This window comes from Panthera onca, chromosome B2 (genome assembly GCF_046562875.1).
Source record: "Panthera onca isolate mPanOnc1 chromosome B2, mPanOnc1 haplotype 2, whole genome shotgun sequence".
In the NCBI taxonomy this organism is placed as follows: domain Eukaryota; kingdom Metazoa; phylum Chordata; class Mammalia; order Carnivora; family Felidae; genus Panthera; species Panthera onca.
Genome location: NC_138343.1, coordinates 45489025 through 45512261, shown reverse-complemented (window position 1 = coordinate 45512261; position 23237 = coordinate 45489025). Strand labels below are relative to the sequence as shown.

Genomic DNA, 23237 nt, shown 5'->3' with positions numbered 1-23237 from the left:
GGAATTTCCTATTAAAGCACTGAGAAAATATTCCAACTGAAGACTATTCTTTGGATCTGAACCGCTTTCATTTCAATGAATTGGAACATTTGAGTGTATTGTAAGCTCACGTCCTACAAAAATTTATTCTGAGATAATTAAACAATTGTCAGCAAATGGGTTGCCATCCATGATGACTCTTCCTTTCTTTAATATATTTTCCCTATCAGGGCTGGTGAAATGTTTCATCAACATATGTAAGACTCTACAAAATGGGTTGCTATTTTTCTGCATTAGTTGCCTTTTAATGAATTTTCCTGATCTTATTTTCCTTATTCCTCTGCATTCTTACCACTGCTTCTTGTATGCTCACATTATTCACTCTCTGGACAAGTGTGGCCTTATATCAAGCTTCTAAATTTGTATACCAGTGAAGTATTCATCTCTAGCCTTTGCGTTAAGCAATTTCTTTCTTTGTAAGTATCTCCAACTTGATGTTTTCCAGGTACTTAAAACTCAAAATTATCGGGCTCCATTCCAGTTCCCCTAATCCCACACAAACGTAGTCTTTAGGTTGGTGAGTGCCCCTGATGTACACCGGGCTCTTAAGCCACACTCTACGGTTATCATTTCCTTCTTCCATTTTTCCTTCGTTACTCACATGCAGTCAGTCACCCAGTTCTATCCATTGTACTGCTTAAATACCCTTTTACTGAAATACCATTTTCTCTTCTCTCCATTGCCCCTTGTTCATTTTAAGGATTCTTCATCTCTCACCTGAATATATATTGGAACCTACTCATCAGTCACCCTGTTGTAAAATCCCAATGCACACACACATATGCACACGTGCATTTCAGACCAGTCTCCATATTGCTATCAGAGGGAACCTCTAACTTGTATCTCATCAGGTCCCTTCTTGTTTTAAGGATTTTTTAATGGCAACTCTTCCAGATTCCTTCAGATGGTACACAAGACCCTTTTGATTTCTCTGTTGCGTTTATCCTTCTTTTCTGTTCTGGATGAGAAATAGCAAACATCATTGCTTAAACTGCTGTGGGAGGAAAACAAACACACAAACAAACAACAACCTGCTGCTGGAGGGAGTGGTGGGCCTCATTGCCTTCCACACCAAGAAGAATCCTTCATTATCCAAATTGGGTAGCTCAGTGCTGATTGTCATTCCTTTCCTTTAGACACTTGCTCAGTATTTCCTTGTAAATAGCTCCAATGTAGTCCAGACAGCTGCCAGCCCCAATTCTGAGGGAGTGTTGTTTTCGGTTTGTGTGTTATTATTGGGTTTTTTTTTTAACAGTGCATTGACATAGCAATATGCATTTGAAAAGTCTCCCCTAAATACCTGCTTATGTAACTGATTGCAGTGGCTTCAAATAGCCCTGATCTTTCAGTCAAAGCAGACACCCACTTACCAAGTTAATTGTGCTTCCACAAAGTACCTCTATGTAAATGAAGGATGTTAGGCTGTTTTCTTTACATAAGCTGTGTAAAAAAGAGAGCCTCTCACCTTATTCATAAGGAAGGTGTGATATAGTCGCCTCAAATTCTCTGACTACTTGCAAAATTATAGGGAATTAACCTGTGTTTTAGTAAGGTAGAGTGATGGTGAATGTTCTTTAGGACAAGGAACCAGCGGTTTGTATTTTTGTGCCTGGAAAATAGTTTCACTTGTAGCAGGTGCCCTAAAACACTAGTTTGTTGGGTGCGTTAAGTTAGAAGCCATGTCTATGTGGGTCCTTTTTGTGTTTACATTTCTCGTTCTGTCTGTGTTTTTTCCTTCTTTTCACTTTAATATAATCAAGTTATTTGAATAAAGATATCTGCTATCAGTGAGGAAGATGAGATGCATTGGGTTTATATTAATACCGTAATAGACACAGGGCTCTTGGCATTCTTGAATAGACGTCAGTGATGCCTGTGATATGTTAAAGAATACCGGAAAGAACGAGTAGGGTAGTATCTACAGAAAGCATGAAATGTTGTAGTGAAACAAACATATTAAAATCAAAGTGTGCTGCAAATTCTTTTGATGAAATTATATTCCTTTGGGAATCCAGTAGGGTGATAAGATACTGGGTCAGCAAACACAATATGAAACAATGTGAATGTGGAATCACCTCATCTGCCTTTTGCATGCTGCCATTTTATGTATGAAATGTACATAAAGGTGATAAAATAGAGAGGCTATGACAGGTTCCTTCATGGTTTCACCAGGTGCTCTTTGTTACAGAAGGACAGTTCAGTGAGCGCACCCCCACCCCCCCAGCCGTATTGTAGAATCAGGAGGTTTGGTTCTTGCTTCCATCATCCCATCGTAGTCCTGGCTGCACAGAGTGCCACAAAGCTGCAGGGTCTCTTTCTACAATGGAATTTGTCACATCTAGAAGCCCACCTGTTTGGTGCCAGGAATAAAAGCAGATGGCAGTGCTGACATGCAGGCCTGACTAAATTCCTGTACCCAATGAACACTGGGATGCCCGCTGCGGAGGAGAGTAAATTTCATGAGCTCAGTTTCCCAGTGAATTTGGTCTGATATTGAATTGTTTTCCAAAATAGAAAAAGCCAATGTTTAGGTGGTCATATGGAGTATATTAAGGGGAAATCAAACCAACCATTTTAGGTTTCCCCTAAAAGTACCAGATGCAGAGGTGCTTGGATGGTTCAGTCGATTAAGACTCTTGATTTTGGCTCAGGTCGTGAGCTCACGGTTTGTGGGATTGAGCCCTGTGTCGGGCTCCACACTGACAACATGGAGCCTGCTTGGGATTCTCGCTCTCTCCCTCTCTCTCTGCCCCTCCCCTACTCATTCTCTCTCTCTCTCAAAATAAATAAACTTAAAAAAATATTTAAAAAATACAAGATGCAGTCTGTCTCCTGAATCTGCGTTAAGCTGGGACCAAGCTCTAAGTCATATAGAGAGTGGACCCTCAGGACTAGAACAGATACTTAGGAACTTTTGTTCCTCCCTTTAGTTAAATATACCCTAATTAGGGAGCCCTGGATACTTCCTGTACTTGTAGTATAGGCTAAGGGTAGATGGGATGTTTTTGCTGCCAAGGGCCATGCTGTTTTTATTTCTTTTTTTTTTTTTAATTTTTTTAACGTTTATTTATTTTTGAGACAGAGAGAGACAGAGAGAGACAGAGCATGAACGGGGGAGGGTCAGAGAGAAAGGGAGACACAGAATTGGAAGCAGGCTCCAGGCTCTAAGCCATCAGCCCAGAGCCCGACGCAGGGCTCGAACTCACGGACCGCACGCGAGATCGTGACCTGAGCTGAAGTCGGTCGCTTAACCGACTGAGCCACCCAGGCGCCCCTGTTTTTATTTCATTTTAATATCACTGAATCACTCAACCGTCATTTTGTAGTTAGATAATAACTCTTGATAGAGCCTTTACAAAATAACAAATGGGGTGCCATCCCTCTTCAAATACCATCAAACTTATTTCTCATAATAATACTTATGAGCTAAACAGCCCCCTTTCATAACTAACAAAAGAGGCTCAGAGAATCTAAGTAACTTTCCAAAACTCACAGTGATCTTAAGTAGCCAAATCAGCACTCAACCCCAAGTTCTCCAAACTGTAAAAACAAACTACTAATGTCAGACATGTGGCGTGTGATACCTCCGGAATATGTTGTAGGTCTGAAGAATGGGGAAGAGATCTCAGTTTATTTCTTAACACCTTGTAAGGATAGGGTTCGAGAGAATTCTCTATGCTGAAGTGTTATGCTTTGGAAAGAAAGATAGTGATTTGCTGAAGAAAAAATATATCGATTGTCCAATTATGCGAAATGGGGCTGCTGAAACTTGGCACTATTTGGAAAATTCAGCATAAATTGAAACCAACCTGAAACAGGAGCACAATTTTGATGAGAAGCATTGTCTCCAAACTTCATGATATAGAGCTAGGAGATATTAGAACTGACACGGCCAAGAGGGATGTTTATGTGTGGCTGGAAGAAGCAGCAATCATGTTTATGTAGTGGAGGCAATCAAACTCCCAGAGGCTAGAATGTGGGTTGACCCCTTAAAATTGGCCTAATTTTGAATGGTAAATTTACAGTGATGATTACTTTCATTACAATGAAACTGTCTGCCTTAGTATTTTCCCCTACTGCATAAAAACCCCTATTGCATAAAAAGTAATTCAATTGCCAAAACATTTTGGTATAATCCATCATATATGCTTTTAGTCACTGTGATTGACTACCACCTAACTTATTAAGGTCACCATATGTCCCAAACCAAAAATAAGAATATGGTATCAAATAATGAATATATTAATTGAAAAGCATCACATGAGTATAAAATGACACATGGGGGCACCTGGGTGGCTCAGTTGGTTAAGCTTCTGATTTCAGCTCAGGTCATGATCTCACAGCTTGTGAGTTCCAGGCCTGCACTGGACTCTGTGCTCACAGCTCTTAACCTGGAGCCTGCTTGGGATTCTGGGTCTTCCTCTCTCTCTGCCCCTCCCCCACTTGTGCTCTGTCTCTCTCTCAAAAATAAATAAACATTAAAAAAATATTTAAATAAAAACACATATATTTGAATGCTGCATGACTTTGTCTGATTCAGATAATAAAATAACATGAAATTTTACCTTCCTTACTAAAGCTAAAGTCTATACAGTCATTATGCATAACTTAATGTGCTTCTGACTTATTTCCTCACTTACTTTAAGTGGGTTACTTCTTTCCTATATCAGGCAAGTATTTGTATGTAGATATTTTTATTTTTTGATATTAGACTTAAACAAAGACAACTAGAAAAGCAGTTCTTTCTCTTTCAAGCAACACAAGCAGAAAATTATTTTCGAAGTCTTCAAAGATTTTTGGATAATCTTTTGCAAAAAGCACACACTTCGCTTTTGGATTAATTTTTTACTCAGGTATCTTAAAAGTGCACCTCCTAAAGGTGTCCAGATGCTCCTTTGACGGATATCCAAGAATATAGAGTTTAAAACAAAGATCAGCCCATGCACTTGAGAAAAATATGTCACATCAACCCAGAAAATGTTAACGCCCTTGCAAAGGTGAGCCATTACACCCTCATCTCCTATGCTGAGAGAAGGAATATTTAACTCCCACATGGAGCTGTGAGATAGGAGAGTCCTTGCTTTCTTAGCTTTATCAAAAGGCTTTCAATTATTTTAATATCTTTGAGGTTGGATACCTTGGTAGTAGTAAAGAACAATTTCATGGATCTCATTAGAATGTGTATCACACATGATACTTTCAAAGCATGTCTGTCCTTTGGGGATTAAAAAGGAAAGGTAATTTAGTGAAGATAAAATGGACTTAAGCAAGCATTGTATTCTTTATCTAGCATTTTACTGACATAGTTCAATAATTATCCTTCACTGTGGCTTCTAGGTAGTTGTCTTTCAAATACAGGAAGGACAATGACGGGAGCGGGAGGGGGAGGAAAACTGAAAGAAAGGGTTCAGAGGGGAGGAGAGAGAGGGAAAAAAGCAGAAGAAGCAGGAGAAGTAGAAGAGAAAGGAAATGGAGCAAGGAAGAGGTGGGGAGGTTGTTCATATAAGACAATGAGAGATCAAGATCTGATTTATCTTCGGTAGACACGCAAGGGTGTTACTTTTGTTTTATCAAAGGACACAGCTAACCTCACCCACACAACTGCAAATAAAGGCTACTTTTTCCGTTTCACATTCTTTCACAATATGTCAATTCCTCTACCTTTCCTTGAAATACGTGGCCCAAGTTCATTTCCTTTAGCTTGAGAAATGTTTCACCTTCATTTTCTATCTTCTCTAAATCTGGAAGGCTAGTCAGAGCAATGGTAAAAGGCAACATGTATGACTCATCAGTAGAGGCCCCTTTGAATGAAAATTTTATACAATCTTGGAAAACAAAGAAAAATAGAAATTAGAAGAAATTAGAAAAATGGAGTTCATAAATGGCAGTGCTATCTCCACATTGCATAAATCAACAGCATATTTCCCGGAAGTTTTGACCAACCTCATAGTCTAGACCTCTGTGGTTACAATGGTCTAGATATTTCAAGAAAGAAGGAAAGTTTCTGCTGAGAGTGATGTTTTATGGACAGCAAACCCTGTACATAATGGGTCAATTAATTTGGCTTCTGTTTTCAGATTAAAAAATGCATGGGAAGGAATGATACAAAGACAAAAATTAAAAAGAACCTCATGAGGGTCAGTTTGGAACTCAAGTTCAAAGGAAGAAAAGTGACATTAAGCCACCAAGGTTCTCATGATCTTTTCTTTGCCAAGAAAATACCACAGCACCAGTGCAAGGTCAGATCAGCTTGAGAGTTTGAGTGTTAGCTGTTGCAGGGAGTATGGCCAGAGTCACAGAAGATGAGTCCTCAAAGTGCAGTGAAGTGAAGGTCCTCGTAGTCGAGTGGGAATGAGGCCCTGACTCCAGAATGAAGCTTCTTTTATTAGGATAATTGCTAAAGACTACATGCATAAACTCAGCTAAGCAAGTGTGTTATTCAATCTAATGGTTTAGCTTTTCAAGGTTGAATTTTGAGTTAATTGGTTTCTATAACACTAGGAAGGGTCAGGTGTGAAGGAGGATCCAGCCCTGGACAATGTTAATGGCTCTAGGCGTTCCTTATGACCCGCGCGTTGTTCAGCGGTGTAAACACGTCCTAAGGCCTTGCACCTTCTCCAGCCCTTCCCTTTGGAAGTCTTCTCCTTTGATCCTTCTCTCCTGCATCTCCAACAGTTAGCACTATACCCTACCCTAGAAGCCAGGAATCTGTTGTTATTTAACTATAACTTTAAGTAGACCACTGTTGTTCATTATATTTCAGTGGGCAAAACCACAGTCCTTCAGGGAGAAGAATGAACCATCATAACTTAAGTTGACTTAGAAGCCACAAGGCAGATTGCTTAAGACTTGAGCCCGGAAATAAATTGCTTCTTGGCCCTCCCTCCTCTTCCACTGCTTGTCTAAGTGAAGTGTGATCAGAAATCAAACCTAATTTATCCTTCCCATTCCTAACTACCCTTTATACAGTTCCCTTAACATACTTATTTTTTATCATTTTTGTTGATGAGTCCATAGTTTTTCAAATATATATATATATATATATATATATATATATATATATAATAGCCCAACTAACCAAGAAAGCAGATGTGATCTATAATTTCATACCAAATAAGAGCCAATGTGTAAGTTTTGATGATTTCCTTTGAATATTTTTACATGCGTATTTATTTTTACATGGTTGAGATCATGCTGTATGTATATAATTTTGCAGCCCTCAGCAGTTATCTGCATTCCTCAGCAATGTCTTCTGAGTTCCAATTTTCTCTGCTGCTTTATTTTCTCACCATCTTATAGGCTTTGTTTCTATAACAAAAGTACAAACTCTTCCAAGGAAGAGACTTTTTTCTTTCTGTGTATTTGTCCTTATCTTGTTTTCTATGCACACACTAGCAATTTGCCTTCCCAGACACTCAGTGCATATATTGTTTGAATTTGTGAGATTTATGGGAACCATTAGAAGTAAATCACTGTTAGCAACTCCTGCACCTCTAGGAAGGAAGGTTTTCTCCAAGAAGTTCTAGCACTCAGGAAGACATGGTTCTTTGGAAAAAACCCAGGTGTGGGGAAAACTTATTTTCCAGAATAGTGTGAATTCCATAAAATTTTTTTAAAAAATAATGTTCATACAATCATGTAGGTCTTGGCTTAAATAAAGCTGTGAGGAAGGCAAGAAAACAATCCCATGCTCCCTTTCTAGTGTCTGTCTCCATCCCAAGGCACACCTAAGGCTGATTTTTCACACTGCTGTCAAAGACAGCTTTTGAATAAAGCAAATCTCCATACTCACTACCAGTACTCATTTCTGCATCGCCCTCCCCACCCCCACTGTAAATTCCAGTCATTCTCCAAGTCCCTGGAACACAACATGCATATTCTCCTTTCGAGGCCTTTGCATATGCTGTTCCCTCTGCCTGGAAGATCCTCCTTCCTCATGTCCACCCCATCTTCATCTGGACAATTGTTACTCATGCTTCAGGGCTCAGCTAAGATGCACCCCTTTTCAGAAAGTCTTCTTAGTCCCTGCTAGGCTAGACAATTGCTTTTCAGTGCTTCCTTAATACCTATATATTTTTAAATGCCTTTCTGCTCATTTGTATCCCCCTCCCACTCCACCCCAAAGGCTTTCTGAAGAGAGGAACTGTCGCAGTTCACCATTCTAACCTCAACATCTGGCTGACACAGAGCAGGTGTTCACTGAATGTGTCTTCAATGAATGAATGACTCTACCCTTCTTGACTGTTTCCCTGCGTGTGTCATGTCCTCGAGCACACCAAGACTTCACCACACTGCTGCCCCAGGTAGTTACCTGCAATACCTCTGCCTTTGACCCTTCCTCTTTCCCATTTCTGTGAGGACCTTTGGAGCTCTACTCTGCCTCAGTAGGTTGTTAGTCTGTAGGTTGTTCGTCTGATCAACTTTTCCACTCAGAGGTGCTAATGACTCGGATGTCATCCTCCTGATACAGCATGTGACTGTAAACTAGAATGTTTGGGGGAGAGAGTTTCCCCCAAAAGAAAGGCAAGAGTAGGACTTTCAATCCTTCTCCTGAAGGGGGCATTGCACTTGAGGCCTTTGTGCATTCCACAAACGTTCCCCTGTGACTGATGGCCAGCTTCCTTTATGGAGAATTGCATCAAAGCTAAATGTCCTTTGATATGGAACACTTGCCCGTGAGTGGTTATACTGATGCCTTTGTGAGAGACTCACTGAAAATAGTCCTATTGCTTTCAAATGAAATTTTTGGGATAGGGTCACTAAGATGAATTACAGAAAAAACAAAAAGTTCTTTGTTATATGCCTCACATTTAATGTACATGTTAACTCTACTTCCATACTTTTAAAATAAATTTGTGTACAGATTTTGCATCAGTAAAGGAGAAATTAAATGTATTTATCCAATTTTGTGATAAGTAAACAAATAACTGAAGACAGGGTACTCATGACATGGAGAGCTGAAGAGAAAATGAATTTTACTGAATAAGAAATCAATTCATCTAGGCTACTGAGAGATGATTTACATCTAGGTAAAATCGGGCAAACTCTTGATGTTTTTCCATTGGAGAAGCATTCTCTCTGGAAACTACTCCAAGAGAGAAAAGCTACTGGGTCCAGATTTTAAAGAAGATAAAAAGCTTCTTGTTTCTATGGAAATGAACATGGGTCATCTTGTGTTTCTTCTTCCTTCTTATTTCTTTTTCCCTTAGGGTAGATTTTTCTAGCCTACTTCGGAGTGTCTAATGACTTCACCAGAGATGAATCATTAAATACGGAGCTAATGAAACCTTTAGAAATAATATAAGCCAAGCCTTTTATTTTTGAGATGGAGTTGCTATCCCGAGAAGTCATGCCCTGTCACCTTGCCGTATAGTAGCAGAACTGGAACTTGGAGTCAGACACTTGGATTCTGGGCCCTGTGTTCTCTCATCACATTACAGATATTTGCTGGGAAATGTAGAATAATATTAGATGTCTCAGTGAATAAACAGCATCATTCAAACATTTAATGTATGACATATTAATAAGAATAATATCCAACACTTTCTGAGTACTATTCTAAATGCTTTATATACATTAGCACACTTGATCCTCACAATGCCTTATGATTCTTATTTTTTTTAAATGTTTATTCAGTTTTGAGAGACAGAGAGAGAGTGTGAGCGGGGGAGGGGCAGAGAGCGAGGGGAGACACAGAATCCGAAGCAGGCTCCAGGCTCTGAACTATCAGCACAGAGCCCAACGTGGGGCTCGAACCCATGAACCATGAGATCATGACCTAAGCTGAAGTCGGCCACCCAATGGACTGAGCCACACAGGTACCCCAACGTTTCTTACTTTAACCAGTAACAAAACTGACATCCAGACAGCTCCACACCTTGTCCATGTTGACACTGGTTCTCTAAGCAAGACGGTTGGATTCTCGAGTCTGTACATAACTGCTGTATTATACTTCCTTTCATTCAAATATATTCTTAAACTATTCAAACATAGGTGCAGCTGTGTTAGGAACATGCCTGACGGAGTCAGAAAGAGGAATAAGTGATTGGCTGTGCCACTTAGTAGAACCTTATTCCTTCCTCTTGCTACGAGCCTGTGTCCTCTTTGGTGAGTTGAGGCTACTCCAACAAAGCACTTTCTCATAAAATGACCTAGGATAATGCAAAGCAAGTTCTTAAGTCATAAAACTGAGTCTGCCACGTGTGTTAAAAAGTGATATGCTAGAGTGTATTCTTAAACTTCTATTCCGGTAGGCTAAAGTTCATATTTCATTTCAACAATACAAACCTTATTTTTTTAACTTTGCTATTTGAAAAAAAAAAATACACACTTGCACTACCCTAGCTTAGTAATATGACATAAGAAATTTAATTTGTTCTTTATTAGGGCATTTCAATGTTTTAAAGTCATTTTCAAAATGACTATATGTTAGTTAACATATTATGAATGACTATATGACTATATGACAAAATGACTATATGACTATATGTTAGTTAACATATTAATAACTATATGTTAGTTAACATATAGTGTAGTAATGGTTTCAGGAGTAGCATTTTGATTCTTTTTTCTTTAAATACCTTATAGGAACCTTCTTTTTCATTATTTGCTTGTTTCTACTAAATATGAAACTCTGGTGAGGAAATCCAAGATAGCTGAGGATTTCATTTAATGGCAGTTTATTCTACAATATTTGATATTGAGAATAAAACAAAGAGACATAAGTTCAGAAATAAATAGGAGGGAAATCTTATTTAAACAAACAAGCAAACAAAATAACAACAAACCTTACCATTTTGTTAGAAATATCACTGCCTTGTTGAACATCTGACTCTTGGTTTCGGCTCAGGTCATGATCCTAGGGTCATGGGATTGAGACCCGTGTTCGGCTCCGCACTGAGTAGGAAACCTGCTTGAGTTTCTCTCTCTCCTTCTGCCCCTCCCCTGCTCTCTAAAATTAAAAATTAAAAAAGGGGGGCTCCTGGGTGGCTCAGTCGGTTAAGCGTCCGACTTCGGCTCAGGTCATCATCTCGCGGTCCGTGGGTTCAAGCCCCACGTTGGGCTCTGTGCTGACAGCTCAGAGCCTGGAGCCTGTTTCAGATTCTGTGTCTCCCTCTTTCTCTGATCCTCCCCTGTTCATGCTCTCTCTCTCTCTCTGTCTCAAAAATAAATAAACGTTAAAAAAATTTTTTTAATAAAAATTAAAATTAAAAAAGAAGAAATATCGCTGTCTTCTATACACGGGAAGATTTTCTTTTCAGCAATACGAGACAACTGATAATCTAAAAGTTTCCAATATCCTTGCAGTGTCTACTTCATCAAAAATCAGTGAAATCTGAAATGCAATTGTCTTGGACAGAGGTCTGCAGCTAAATTATCTTGCAATCCCAGAAAGTATCTTGATGTCAACCTAGCACATACATTGAGCAGATATGACACTTACTCCCTTATAATTTCAAAGCATCACTGAGTAATTTTTTTTCTCTGTCCAATAGTTTGTGACATTAATGTCTCTTTCCTCTCCTATCTCTTGAAGAATTTATTCTTTGATCTTGTCTCTGAGAGTCTTAATTGCCTTTTCCACTGTAGAGCTTTGGATTGGGTGGTAATTTTTAAAAGCTACTAAGTAGTTACTGTAAACTGAATAAGACCTAAAGAATTCAAGATATTTTTTTTTCTTCTTCTGACATTACTGCTCCTGGAGAGAGAATATGATGAGATGCTTTGTGGCTGTGAGGTAGCATCATGACCTGTAAATGCACTGATTCACCTTGGAACAATTTACCTACCACAGACTGCCTGGGCTGACTTTTTTTTTTTTTTTTTTTTTTTTTTTTTTTCCATGCTGCATCAACAACCTGAAATACCGCAGGGACTTCCTAATGGAACTCTTTCCTTTAAAGTCACCCTTACTGCCTAAATCATCTCCCATGGTACAGTGAGAAAGCACTCCAAAAAGTAAAGTGTGCGGTTCCCTGCTTAAAACTCACAGTGGTTTCTTACTGCAGAACAGTTAACTCCGGCTCCCTAATAAGGCTTTCCTGGCTCTTAAATTTAAAAGACCTTGCTTTGCTCTCTAGCCTCAGACCTCATCTTTTCCTTCAGTTCCTTGAACACTTTGGCTGTCCTTTGCCCCCAGACCTGCATGCAAATCCTTTTTTTAAGTACTCACTAAGTCCCCCTGCCAGTAGACTATCTTACTCTACATGTTTGGTGTGCAATGAAAATAGAGGAGGAAACATATTTTAGGGAAATGTTACAGTAGAGTAAGGAGATTGGAAAAAAAGGTAAAATTTATGGGTTTTTTTCCTGTACCAGCCTCCAATTTCTATATACACCTTTCTTCATCCGAGACCCGATTGTCCTCAGACACTTTGAGCTGTCTCTTGCTTTTCCTGTTCTTAATAAAATAGTGTCTATAACAATAATGCATGGGGGCACCTGGGTGGCTCAGTCAGTTGAGCATCTGACTTCAGCTCAGGTCATGACCCCATGGTTTGGGAGTTCAAGCCCCGCGTCAGGCTCTGCGCTGACAGCTCAGAGCCCGGAACCTGCTTCGGATTCTGTCTCCTTCTCTCTCTGCCCCTCCCCCACTCGTGATCTGTCTCTCTTCTTCTCTCAAAGATAAAAACAAACATTAAAAAAAATAACGTATGATTAGTTTTATACACCTCAGGGTGAACTGAGTTAAATATTATGGGATGTTCTTTATATACCAGGCTGTGTTCTAAACCCCGGGAAATTGTCAGTGAGCAAGATAGGAAAGGTGTCAGCTCTCAGCGAACACACATGCTAGTTGAAGGAACATTTGAATGGTTCAATAAGATCACTTCAGACAGAAATCCTTTGTAGGGAGAAGACAAAATAGGAGCATATCATAAAGCGAGGGCTGGGAAGGAAGTGTCTAGTTTAGAGCATGCGGTTCAAATGTTCTCTTTAAAGGTAAGACCTCCGTGAAGAAGTAGCCCTGGCCATAGAAGAGTAGAGGAAGGCATTCCAGGCAGAGGGCATGGCAGGTGCAAAGGCCATGTGGTGAAAGTTGGGGTGTTGAAGGAATAGGAAGGAAGACAGGAAAGCTGGAATAGAATTCATGGGGAGAAGAGTGGTGGGGGACAAGGTCTGAGGCTCAGCCAGCGGTGGGACATGCAGAGCCTTGCAGACCTGGTAAGGAATTCTCATTTCTTCCCAGTGCAAGTGGAAGCACGTAGAAGATTATAAGTGCATAAGTGGTGTCATCTCATTTAGAGTTGTGCACATGGGCTCTGGCTTCGATGTGCAGAAACGGACAAGCAGAAGTGGGCACAAGAAGAGCAGAAGTGGGCACAAGGATGTGGAGTTAGGAACTTCAGTTCACCTCCTGTTAGTGATGTCTGTTCAATTCAGCGAAACACTGAAACAGGAGAGCATTGAAAGTGATGTGTTACCATTTTGTCATGTTTTTAAGGTTTATCTTCGGGCCGACAAATGTGATTTCTGTACTTAAAGGAATCTTAGAATTTGCGTAAGAGGTTTTGTTGGAAAAGGAGGAAGTTGAATCAACATGCATGTAAGCAATTAAGCATCAGACTTTGGCTCAGGTCACAATCTCGCAGTCCGTGAGCTCAAGCCCCGTGTTGGGCTCTGTGCTGACAGCTCAGAGCCTGGAGCCTGCTTCAGATTCTGGGTCTCCCTCTCTCTCTGCCCCTCCCCCACTCATGCTTTATCTCTCTCTCTCTCTCTCAAAAATAAATAAACATTAAAAAAAAAGAACAGTTAGTGGGGACTAGGAACCAAAGTGGCCTCCCTGAAGTCAGCCCCACAGGATTCTAGAAAGTTCTGGATTTGAAATCAGAAGAATTGCATTGGAACCCTGGGTTCATCACTTTGACTAACAGGTCTGCCTTCTCTGAGCCTCTACATTTGCTCACCTGTTAAACACAAATGTCCTACCTGGTGATTGGTAAGATTTTGTTATGCTATAAAAATAATTAATTCATGGCTCTATTATAATGATATCATTTCTGGCCTTCACATCTGACTTTATAGGTAGTATTTTCATAGGATAATAGAGCTGAAAATTATCTTCAACATTATGTAAACATTTACTCCTATATTCATATCTGCTCATTTAGAGATGAGAAAATGGAAACCTACAAGGGGAAATGAACCAGCCAAGGGTTTCTTAGCCAGTTAGCCTGAGACCTGTGCTGCAGGCCAGGTCACAGGACTCCTGATTAGGTGTTCTTGGCACTAACCCCCCCTGACTGCTTACAGGTCCAGGGAAGTTCTGCCCAGAGGATAATTACAATACATGTTTTATTCATTCTCTATTTCTCCTACCAATGAACTGTTAAAGTTGGGAAACTGACAAACTCTTCTACCATCCCTTACAAAACAGTAGAATTTTGCCTTACAAAAATATGCTCAGTATAGTTCTGAGAAACATTGGGATGATTTCTCAAGATCATATAGGATGACTGGGCCAATGGCTTGTACAAAATGTGAACCTTTCAGCACAGCTTTCTGTTCAAGGACGTCTAAAGACTTTGTTTATTTTGTTCTGGTGCATGGAGTAGAACAAATTAAGAGAGAAAAATTCATTCTATTAGTTACATCCATTTAAATATAATGGGATGAAAGCGTATCTCTTATGAGGTAATTTTTGTAAGAAATGGCAATTAGACAACTTCAAAAGGGGGGTGAGCAGTTAGCCAAACTCAATAAAGATCAGTTGTTTAAAAATCTGTGTTTTGCCTTCTGTAGACTTTTGACTTTTGTCCAGGCACATTATCAGTGCCCTCTTTGATCCACTATAATCTCCAAATGAGGCCTGAGGGACGCATAAATCTTTGTTCTGCTGTTAAAGATCCCTGAGAAATCTTTTTGATGACAAGAATGAGTAAAGACAGATGGAACGCACATTCTTAAGTGAATAAATATAGCTTTTAAAATACTTTCTCTTTCAAATAATCAAAAGCACATGTCAACATCACAGGCAGGATTTCAAAGAAGTAGAAACCAGGGTGGAACTAAAAATTATACCAAGCTTAAACCAAAAATAAACAAGCCTAATTGAGAGCAAGAGTGGAAATTCTTTAAAGAGTGGAAACCATATTCCAGTCTCTCAGTGCTGGGACAAGATGCCCACTCCTTCTTTGAAGCTTTCCTACTGTTTCACTTGCAGCTCATCAGACAAGCCCACAAGGTTTCAAAAAGAGAGAGTGGGGAAACTCCAGCTGGAATTTCAGGTTTTTCATATATATATATGGGATATATATATATATATATATATATATATATATATATGGAAAAAGATGGAAAGTTTACAAAGATACAAAGATGCCTTGGAAGGGGGAGACTTTCCAAGCAAAGGAAGGAAAAAAAAACCTCAAATCAAATTCTTATTTAGAAATAAATTGTTCATTTAGAGTTGGTCAGGTTGTATTAAGCAGAAAAAATTGCTTTTACTTAACGTATAGGGGCAAATGGGTATGTGAAATGACTATGAAATTTCCTCCTCACAAATCTTAATGATACCACTAACAACATTTGTACTTGCTGTAAATTTTTCAAAATTTTTTGTGCCCGCAACACACTTTCAAGTATGATAGTTACTTTAGTGCATGTTAAAAATACAAATAGGAACAAGTACCTCAGATACAGAGTCTGACTAAATGAGTCCATAATAACTGGTTACAGGTGTCTATTTGAGGGTAGAGTGCGCTGCAATTCTGTGATAACAACCACGGTTAGCAGATTGTTTGGGTTTGTTGCCCTTCTGCACTACCTTTCTAGAAAGAATTGTTTCCTGCTCTGCTTCTATGCTTTTATATCCTTGTGAGATAAATATCTTGCTTGACGTAGCAAATGCAGATTCTCCTCATGGCACTAAGTACCTTTGTGCCTGCATTTCACGTGGTACCTGCAGCACATTTTCAATGACATGTTCCATCTTGTGACCTGCTATTGGGCTCAGTATTGCATCTGACCACCATTGCCACTGAAGTAAATGACAGTTGTGGCAAAAAGAAAATATCCAAATTGATTTAAATTTGGTGATGGCCATCAGGGATTTCTTTCTGAGTGTTAAGGCACACCGGTTGATAATTACTGCTCTGAATTAAACAACTGCATATCTGGGGTTCATCGTGGCTCAGTGGGTTAAGCATCTGACTCTTGATCTTGGCTCAGGTCTTGATCTCATGGTTCATGAGTTTGAGCCCCGTATCAGGCTCCACACAGACAGTGCTGAGCCTGCTTGGGATCCTCTCTGTCTCCCTCTTTCTCTGCCCCCATCTCAAAACAAAATAAATAAACTTAAAATAATAAGTAAATAAACAACTCAGTATCTACCTTACTTGTACCTTAAAGAGGAGTGATCACTTCTCTTATAAATATCCTAGTCCTATGACCTTGTCTGCTCTACTTCATGTGAAATTCTAAAATCACAATGACTTTTGACAAGCCCACCTGAAATCTTATCAGTTTCATCGGGGGGGGGGGGGAGGGGTTGTCCACTGTGTTCTATGGAGAAAAGGTCAACCTATGACTGAGGCAGGTGATTGGAGGGAACATCATGATGAGTGAGCAGGCGCTCACCTCATATTTAGAAAACATTTCAACACTCTTGTGTTAATTGTAAAAACAAAACAAATAGTATCTTCTATGTGGTGTGCAGTACACCGTTGCACCCCCAGGATCCCCAGAGTATAGATGTTTGTAATGTTCATGTGTGTTTGTGTGTGTTGGTGTAGGTGTGTGTGTTAACCCTGAAAAGCTTAGTGTATATTTACTAAATGGATTATTCTTCCAATTTTTGAAATGTTAACTCATGCCATGCTTCATGAAACTGAAGCTGAAAACTTTTGGCTGAAACTGAATCGTAAGACTTGATCCTGCATAAAGGAGTTATAATAGACTGCTACAGACAGAAATGATGGGAACGGGGGTAGGGACGGGATGGATCATTTCCCTATGCATGTGGCGAGTCTTGCATAGCTTCGTAATTCTCTTTGCATCTTTCTAATCCTGATCATCTTGCATGGGATTCCATGACACTCCAAAAGGTTAAATATAAAATCCTCACATGCCACTCCACCCACATCAGCTCCACGATTGCAAGAGCCATCCTCTGCCTTCATTGTGTTCCTTCACTTAGAGTAACAATCTGTTGTCTGGAATGTGCATCCCTCTGGTAACTGTAGTCTCTCCTTTTTCTGTTTTCAAGGATGGGAGGAACAGTTTTATTGGACACCAACTGGGCGGGGTAGTGGAAGTGCCAAACAGCAAGGACCAGCGGGTCAAGTCAGCCAGAGCCATTCAAATCACCTACTACCTCCAGACCTATGGTTCTGCCACCCAAGACCTCATAGGGGAGAAGTGGGAGAATGAGTTCTGTAAGCTTATGAGGAAGCTCCAGGAGGAGCACCAGGACTTCCAGCTCTACTCTTTAGCATCCTTTAGCCTCTGGAGAGACTTTCATAAGACCAGCATCCTGGCCAGAAGCAAGGTCCTGGTGAGCCTTGTGCTGATCCTGACCACAGCCACCCTCTCCAGCTCCATGAAGGACTGTTTGCGCAGCAAGCCCTTCCTGGGCCTCCTGGGGGTGCTCACGGTGTGCATCTCCATCATCACGGCAGCAGGGATCTTCTTCATCACCGATGGAAAGTACAACTCCACCCTGCTTGGAATTCCATTCTTCGCCATGGGTAACTATCCATCCTTGTGGTAATCGGATTCTTACCGATATGGGGCAAGGTAGTATATTTCTTGAATTCTCAGGCAGAAATCCGTTTTAATTTTGCACTGATGCGTCTGTGTGATTATGTAAAATCTTACTTGGGGTGGTGTCCGTTTCACCTTACTGGGCCTTTTGGAAATTTTAGGCTGACCAAGTCATCTTCCCATTTATGTTGGGGAATTGAGTGCTGTCAGGTATTTTTAAATTATACAATATTGGAATTCTCTACTCTGCTTCTTCAAAAATGATAGGCCAGGGATAATGGAGTACGGAGCTAAGGAAACCCAACACTTAGTCTGAACAAACTTTCGTGGTTCGTATTCATGGACATCTTCAAGTTGATGATGGTGAAGAGTGAATAGCGTAGGGTGAAAATTCAAAGAACCACTGACATGTTCTAATCTGAAAAACTCCTTCATTAATCTTGGCTTATTAATTCATTTCAAAAATTTTCCAGAAATTATACTCATTTACTTACCTCCATATTAGCTAAACCTTCCTGCTGCTGCTTAAAGGTGTCTCCCCCAATTTCTTACATCTCTGGTAAAAATAATTAATGAGCATCTTCACTCAGGATTATTCCTTTTTATAACTTTTCTCCTAGGCATACATAAATGTCTAGAAAATGCTTTATGAGTGTGTGTGTGGGATGTGTGTGTGTGTGTGTGTGTGTGTGTGTGTGTGTTCTCACAAAAAAGATCAAGTCTGGGAAGAAATGTGAGTGATGGCTCAGCAACAAGACTGATGGAATGCATCAGAAAAGCCATGATAATGGTGATATCTGTGGTACTACAAAAGAGTTCTGTCAGATATGATATAATTCCCCACATGCAGTGATTTGGAGGTTGAGCTGTAATAATGGCCTCTACGAGGTGAACTGACATGAACAGGAGAGTCTTGAGCTGTAAAGTAAATGTTAAAATCAGCTATGAATTACAATTTTATTACTAAATAAAAAACCCCACAGGTATGTGGCCAAAAAGTCTTCCAGGTAATGCAGACCCTTTTTGTTTTCACTTTAACAAACATTTTTGAGAATACCGCAAAACAGATTTATAGTGTAGGTACTGGGGTCAAACTTCTTTATCTGGAAACCCAAGTTCGTTGTGACCCCTAGTGAGTCAGTTCATCTCAGGAAGCCTCAGGTTACTCTCATATAAAATAAGGGTAATAATCGTATCACTTTCAAATAATTGTTGTTTGAATGGAGTAGAATACACCTAAAGCTTAGAACATACAGCAAATGCTTTGTAAATCTTATCAAGCTTTAAGTGAGCTGGATTAAATGATCAATAGGAAACAGCCCTTAGATTCCAGAAATTGAAAGTCATCCTGGATTTTGCATATCATCTTTAAATGCATGTTCATCTTGTTAACAAAAGTTTTTTTTTCTTTTTCCCAAAGAACTATATTAAAATTTGTTTGTACCAGTGATAAGGATGAGCCTAGATTTGAGCCATTTAATACTTGTTTTTTGAGCTCAGTCTCTTGACTTGAAATAACAATATAAAATTCATAAGGAACATTCAGCATGATTCACAAATGCAGCATGGCTCATTCAAAATGACAAATCAGATACCTAAAACTGTGGCAATCTAAGTAGGTAATGGAAAGATTTATCAGGAAAATTATATGTTATATAGAATTCTATATTCAATACAAATAAGGAGAAAAATTGTCTCCAGTGGTGTTGAATTGTAGTATCAATTCTACAAAATCAAAGTGGGGTTTTCATTCCTTAAGGAAATAATAACATGTAAAGCCATAGCACTGAAGCAAATGCCCAGATCCTGAAACACATACTTTTCACACTTTTTTTTCCCTCTCTCTGTGTTATTTAAGATCATAAGTCAACTCTGGACAGTGTAGGTGCAGACTCTAAGAAGCCTGGTGAATGGTTACTCTTCAGGATTCATAGAATTCAGTCCTTAAAATGTTCTGAAATAAACTTTTTTGGTATGTTCTGAAAACATAACTATAATAAACCTACCAATAAATACTTATTTCAGATATCTTTTCCATCAAGAAGGAGTTTGTTGGTTGTGCTTTGTTCTGTTTGTAAAATGATCCATAATGATAAAGATACCAAGATCAAGAACTAGCGAAATGAAAGGAATATCCTACAGGGCTAGGAAATCTGGGCTTTCATTCTAGTTTTTCCACTAACTTTGTATGTTTGATTTAACTTTGTCCCAGTTCTTCATATATTAAATGAAGGGTTTGGGCTTTTCAATCTCAAATTTTGAAGATCCTACAATATTATTCATTTCATTTTCTTTCTTTTTTAAAGTTATTTATTTATTTTGAGAGAGAGAGAGAGAGAGCAGGGGAAGGACAGAGAAAGGGAGAGAGAGAGAATCCCAAGCAGACTCTGCACTGTCAGCACAGAGCCCAATGTGGGGCTCAAACTACCAACTGCAAGATCATGACCTGAGCCAAAATCAAGAGTCACTCAACAGACTGAGCCACCCAGGCACCCCTATTTATTTCATTTTCTACTGAAGCTAGATCATTCCTTTAATCATTCCTTTCTAATGTCATGTAAGGTATGCGTTATCCTCCAACCTCTAATCTCCATTCTCCTTTGTTGACTTCTAGTGTGTGTGTGTGTGTGTGTGTGTGTGTGTGTGTGCATATGAAAGGGGGGTGGGGAGAGGCTTTAGATAGAAAAACCACAACCTTGCATTCAGAGCACAACTCCATGAAGGTGATGAGGTGGAATGTGCTATTGAGCATCAGTAAATTCAGTTTGGCAGATCTATATCTTCTAGGGGTACACATGGCATTGGTTGAAAGTAGTCCTTTGATTGATTACATTGTATACGGTATCCAAACTGCATAATATGAAGTTAGTTGGGTGTAAGGCAGAGAAGCCCAACTCTTCTGGCAAACTTTTATGCCTATTCCTATCTTCCCACAAGGATTTATCTGAGGTAGTGAATATTCACTCCGCTGTGCCTCAAGATTCAAACCTTTTGTGTTCATTAAAACTTATCCCTGAAGCTGAATATGTCACTTATGATGTTCTGCTCTTCAGCTGTCTTGTTTCTGACCACGTATCTTCCTTCTAGACTGCACCTGCCTTGTTCTTTTTTCTGATCATTCATCCACTTAATATCCCTGGTGCCATTTAAGAGGCACATGTACTGTACTTTTATATCCTGCCATTTTTTTTTTTGACAGAGAGAGCACGAGCAAGGGAGAGGGGCAGAGAGGAGAGAGAGAGAGAGAGAGAGAGAGAGAGAGAGAGAGAGAGAGAATCTTAAGCAGGATCCGTGTTCTACATGGAGCCCAACAGGGGGCTCGGTCCCATGACCCTGAGATCATGACTTGAGTCAAAATCAAGAGTCAGTCTCTCAACTGACTGAGCTAGAGCTACCCAAGCACCCCCTCCTGCATTTTTTAAACCTGTACCAATTTTTATATTTTGTCTGTAAGTGAATTCGTGTCTCTCAAATTGTATGTTCCAGATTTAGGTTTATAAAAGATGATCATAGGCATATGTATGACCTCTGGAATGACCTATTATGACTAAAATGACCCTATTTAACTCCAGCTTAACATCTTTTCTCTATGCAAACATAAAGCAATAAGAATGTCACTAATTTAATTTATAACTCATTGTCAGCCTTTTTTTTTTTTTTTACTTCATTTGCTTTGTGTGAATGTGTTTCCTCTTTCTGGAAGGAGAAATATGGGCTAATATTGCATACAGGTACCAACCTGGCTCCTTGCTGATCTTCTGTGGATAATTGCCAAAGACATTAGTAGCCTTGCTTCACTGTTATTTTTGTGATCTATCCTGAATTCGTTTTATATGCCAGGAGTCTTACTTTAGTCATTTGTGATTTTGACAAGAGCTGCTTTGTGGCAGTGCTGAGACTAATTTAAAGTTCAATAGAGCTTAAAAAATAGGTAGTGAAGATAGTGAGTAAAGATGATGGACACATGTACCTGACTTGTTTTGTTCAGGGGAAGCCAGCATTTCCATCTACAAGACTTCATTCATCATCTAAAACTCCATGCTCAAAATTCCATGTTCATGAGCTCCATGTTCATTTGTTTATTAATTGATTCAAATATCTACTGAGCACCTACTATGTTCCAGGTATTTTTGCATTCTAGAATAAAAGACACTGAACAGAACTGATCAAGTTGTTGCCCACATGGATCTTACATTGTTGGCCTGCAAAGGGGACGCATCTGACAATAAACAAATAAGATAAGTGCTATAAAGTACAAAAATAAAGCAGGATAAGGGATAAAGAGCATAAGTGGTAAGAGAAAAGACTTTCTAAAAAAAAACAAAAAGAAAGAAATTGAAGTAGAGAGCTAAATGAAGTAAAGCAGTATCCATGTGGCAACCTGAGAAGAGCGTCTCTGACAAAGCCAATTATAAATGCAGTCTTTTAGATGGACTTCTCTTGGTAAAGTTGAGGAACAGCAAGAAAGGGAGTGTGGCTGGAACAGAGTGGACAACTGTCTGAGTATTATGAGATGGAGTTAGGAAAATGGTAAAGAGCCAGATCATGTAGGGCACTGAGAATACTTTAGATGGAAAGCTATCTGAAGCATTTGAGACATTAGAGTATGACCTGACTTACGTTCTAAAGGCATCTTTGGCTACAGTGTGAAAATTAGTCTGCAGTGGATCGAGAATGGTTATAGGGAGACTGTGTAAGAGGTTATCACAAAAATTTATGGGATATAATGGTGGTGACTTGAAATACCATGAGAACAGGGAAAGTGCTAAAAAGGGATTCGACTCAGGATGTATATTTGAAAATAGAATTGACAAGATTTGCTGCAGGATTGGATGTGGTATGTAAGAAAAAGAAGAGTCAAGGATGACCCCAATCTTTGAGGACTGAATAATTAATAGAAAGCATTTACTATTTATTGTCATAGGGAGATTATGGAAGGAATCAGTGGTAGAGGAAAACTTTAGGAATTTACTCTTCTATCTGGTAAGTTAGATATACCTATGAAGCATCCAAGTGGGAAAAATGTGGGCTAAGACAGTATGTAGATCAGGTTCAGAAGTAAAATCAGTAAGTTGGAGCTGGAAATATAAATTTTGGATTTATCATGGCATAGCTGATAATAAAAGCCATGAGATCTGACAAGATCAACTGGAAAGATAAATATAGATAGAAAATAGAAGTTTAAGATCTGAGCCATGAAGCTTTCCAATGCTTAGAGATTGGGAAAATGAAGATGATTTAGAAAAATGACATTAAGAAGGATCAGGCAGTGAGATGGCAGGAGAATCAAAAGATAATAGTGTCCCAGCAGCCAAGTAAAGAAGGAGTTTCCTGAAAAAGCTAGACATCAACTGTTTCAAAAGCTGCTGAGAAGTTGTGTCCAATGAGAACTGAGACTTGATCATTTGACTTAGCAATTTGAAGGTCAGTGGTGACTTTGACAAGAATTGCTTTGGAGGCATGCTGCGAGTAACAAAGAGGTTGAGTAGAGCTTG

The 23237-nt window shown here is 39.3% G+C and overlaps 1 protein-coding gene across 3 annotated transcripts in view; it reads left to right on the top strand.

Moving 5' to 3' along the window:
* The window catches only part of PTCHD4 (patched domain containing 4), a 180315-nt gene that overhangs the window by 38778 nt on the left and 118300 nt on the right, over nt 1-23237 (top strand). For all 3 annotated transcript variants that reach the window (XM_078446982.2, XM_078446981.2, XM_078446983.1), the window contains one exon: nt 17246-17726. In XM_078446982.2, the coding sequence (XP_078303108.1) occupies nt 17246-17726 (481 nt within the window). The remainder of the gene's footprint in view (nt 1-17245; nt 17727-23237) is intronic.